General features: G+C 38.3%; 1 protein-coding gene across 1 annotated transcript; it reads right to left on the bottom strand.

Annotated features, from left to right (window-relative positions):
• Positions 1–266: 266 nt before the first annotated feature.
• On the bottom strand, positions 267–2,761 carry LOC117557101 (PHD finger protein Alfin1-like). The gene is made up of 7 exons (XM_034232785.1): positions 2,739–2,761; positions 2,584–2,647; positions 2,290–2,378; positions 2,095–2,200; positions 1,756–1,861; positions 876–934; positions 267–548 (listed from the first exon to the last, which is right to left on the bottom strand). The coding sequence occupies exons 2-7, from the start codon at positions 2,590–2,592 to the stop codon at positions 456–458; spliced, it is 462 nt and encodes a 153-aa protein (XP_034088676.1). The 5' UTR covers positions 2,593–2,647; positions 2,739–2,761; the 3' UTR covers positions 267–455.
• Positions 2,762–3,537: the final 776 nt, after the last annotated feature.

A 3,537-nucleotide genomic window follows, 5' to 3' on the forward strand; every position in this document is an offset into this window, starting at 1 on the left:
AAATGCTTGACGGTGGGATTCATAGAAACCTCTTTTGGTGGGGGGGCATTTTATGACAGGCCTGGCCATCACAATATGCCCCCCCTTGCTATCTTACAACATAAAAGTGTCACATTCATGAAACTTGCTCCATTTATTGGTACCAGTCCTAGAACCATACCCTGAAAAATGCTTGAGGGTGGGATTCATAGAAACCTCTTTTGGTGGGGGGGAATTTTATGACAGGCCTGGCCATCACAATATGCCCCCCCTTGCTATCTTACAACATAAAAGTGTCACATTCATGAAACTTGCTCCATTTATTGGTACCAGTCCTAGAACCATACCCTGAAAAATGCTTGACGGTGGGATTCATAGAAACCTCTTTTGGGGTGGGGTGCATTTTATGACAGGCCAAACAATAGTTGCATTGGTTGAAATGACAGTGGACAGTTAATGATGGTTCCTTCGGGGCATTATGTGCATCCAGGGCACAAGTACGGTTGATCAACTGGCGGCCTTTGTACACATTGGTGGTGGTACCACTGCTGACAAATGTCACAGCAAATCTGAGAAAACAATAAATACTTGTTATGTAAGGTTTGCATTATGGGATTTTGTTATGATAATAGAATATCTCTAATGTATTTCCCACTAACATTCTAACCATTCCTTCAATAATCGAAATCTTTCAAAAACATAAATGTTGTGTTATGAGAAAGAAATACATTTTCAACAAAAATGTATGGAAAAACAAGCAAAACATTAATCCTTTATCAGTTAATGCTGAAGATGCCAAATATAGTAGCAATTACCAACGCAAATGTTATGTTGATAAAGTCTGGAAACATATTTCTGCTAATTTTCTTTATTTGTAATGTGCAATAGGAAATTACCCAATGTTCTTCATCCTGCTCCTCCATCCCGCAGTAAAAGCAAAGCCTGCTTAGATCATCTGTTGAGACAAAACGTAATCAATATCTTCAGATAAACCACATTACAGATTTGGGGTCAAGGTGACCCATTCCAATTTTTGACTAAAAGGTCAATTATATAAGGACACATTTGTTGTGGTCTTTTATTATTTTGTGTGAAGAAAAGGCAAAACACACACAAACACATAGATTTTCTAAATGATTAAATCTGAGCACAGAGGAGCCATCTGCTCCTTCTTTCACTCTCTCCTTACCCTCTTTAGAATGGGAACCTGCACAATGTCATTACAAAACATCCAAAAACTTCTTTCGCACTGTACGCATCAATTTAAGTTTGGTTCTCATGGTTCTTTTGTTGTTCATCACATTAGCTTTACAGCTTAGATTATAATAAATTCAAGGTAAAAATTAACTGAGGATATCAGTTAAAAGTAATACACACCAATGAGCACATTGAAAGGAGGAAGATGGGGAAATCTCACATCTTAAATAAACCGCAGAATTGAAAGGGTGTGTTAGAGTGTGACGTGTGTAGCCTATATGAAATTGCAGTTGAAGATGCCTGCCTGCGATGCTTCATATGTTATCTGTTTGGAGTTGAGATACACAATATACTGTATGTAGTGACTATTTACCCTAATCTATACTTAAGCCACTGTGTTGCTTTTAAAACCCTGATAATGTCCCTGGTCAACAGTACCAATGGTCCAAGCAGTGATACAATACAACAATTTGCATGGCACATTATTAATATACTAGGTTATTGATGCATACTTATGAGATACAATTAATAAAAGTAACTACATGAAGTCATTGACAATGTTGAGAAAAGGTAACAAACCAGATTCTCTGAGGAGAGAAGTAGCAATGTCCAGCCTCAGCTCGTGCACTGCCTTCTGTGAGCTTTCAAACTCAATTGACTCCCCCAGTAAAATCTTCTCTGCAAACTGAAGAGAACCTTGATTAGTATATGGACTGCATGGTCTATGATTTTACCCTCAAATGGAATACAGACAAATGACCCAACAGATTTAAAGAATGACATGTTGTATATGTGTAGTTTGACACAATTCAATACATCTTTGATCAAGATGTATAAAAGCAAGTCAAGATATTCAGTCTAATTGCTACTGAATTTGAGTTTGAGAGTAATGTTTGGCTAAATGCATTTCACACTCACTTTTAAGGCCAGGACACCACAGGATGTGCTGTCTTGTTGGCGATTATGGGGGAGGGTGCTGCATGTCCATCTTGACACCTTGCAGCCTTTCATCCTCATAAAGGCTCTACAGTATGTATACATGTGTCAAGATGCAGCACATCATTGTCAAAATACTCATAAAACACCGGAACTAGTACACTGTATCAAATGTACCTTGTAGACTGCAGGCACACCTTCGTTTTGCCTTTCCCTTCTCCAAGTGGATCCAAGAAGAGGGTTTTCTTCTCATGGGGGTACATTACCTTTTATTATTCACATGGAAACACAACATGCATTAGGCAGGAACCATACATTACGCAGGTACGATGTAGGGTATTGTTTAGATTTGATCAATAATAAGTGACAGCATGTATGTGTGGCCCGGTTATCTTGCAAATCACTAATTATATATGGTGTATACAGCACTATAGATACAGATTGGAGCTTAAAATATGCTCCTATTCTCACCACCAACATCCAATGATGGTTCTCGTTCACAATTCCCACGATGACTGTGTGCCATTGGATCAACCTGAGAGTAGTTGCACAAGTATTACATTCCTGTTGAAAAATGCACATTTGCAACATTTACAAAAGCAAAGTTATTCCAATCATGTACATACCCGGATTCTTCCAAATGTGTGTTTCCAGATGGTGGTCATAGCGTAGCTGTCAATAACAGCTGCTTGACCGTCATTGCGCTGGTTGATTTTTCTGGGTATGGTTCTAGGACTGGTACCAATAAATGGAGCAAGTTTCATGAATGTGACACTTTTATTTTGTAAGATAGCAAGGGGGGGCATATTGTGATGGCCAGGCCTGTCATATAATGCCCCCCCCACCAAAAGAGGTTTCTATGAATCCCACCCTCAAGCATTTTTCAGGGTATGGTTCTAGGACTGGTACCAATAAATGGAGCAAGTTTCATGAATGTGACACTTTTATTTTGTAAGATAGCAAGGGGGGGGCATATTGTGATGGCCAGGCCTGTCATATAATGCCCCCCCCCACCAAAAGAGGTTTCTATGAATCCCACCCTCAAGCATTTTTCAGGGTATGGTTCTAGGACTGATACCAATAAATGGAGCAAGTTTCATGAATGTCACACTTTTATTTTGTACGCATAGCATATATGCTGACAAAGACTATGTAACATTTGTAAACATATTTAGATTATTAGATGACAACTATGTAAAATTAAACAATACATTTTAAAGCACGTTTATACAGACAGGACGTAACAATAATGATAAAAAAACCATTTAAAAAAACAAACTGAAAAGGAAGTGACGAACGAATTTCGACACCTCAAATACGGAGCGAAAAGTTAAACCAGAAGAATCAAGACTATGAGCTACCACTAAACAACTCACAGTCTGAAAATTACCATTAATAAAAACCCTGAACGTTTACTTTTCGTTT

Source organism: Gymnodraco acuticeps, unplaced genomic scaffold, assembly GCF_902827175.1.
Source record: "Gymnodraco acuticeps unplaced genomic scaffold, fGymAcu1.1, whole genome shotgun sequence".
Classification (NCBI taxonomy): Eukaryota; Metazoa; Chordata; class Actinopteri; order Perciformes; family Bathydraconidae; genus Gymnodraco; species Gymnodraco acuticeps.

Coding starts and splice junctions, on each gene's coding strand:
- LOC117557101 (XM_034232785.1), bottom strand. Junction 1,862..2,094: donor GTGGTGTCCTGGCCTTAAAA/GTGAGTGTGAAA, acceptor GGTTCTCTTCAG/TTTGCAGAGAAGATTTTACT. Junction 935..1,755: donor TTCTCTCCTCAGAGAATCTG/GTTTGTTACCTT, acceptor TTGTCTCAACAG/ATGATCTAAGCAGGCTTTGC.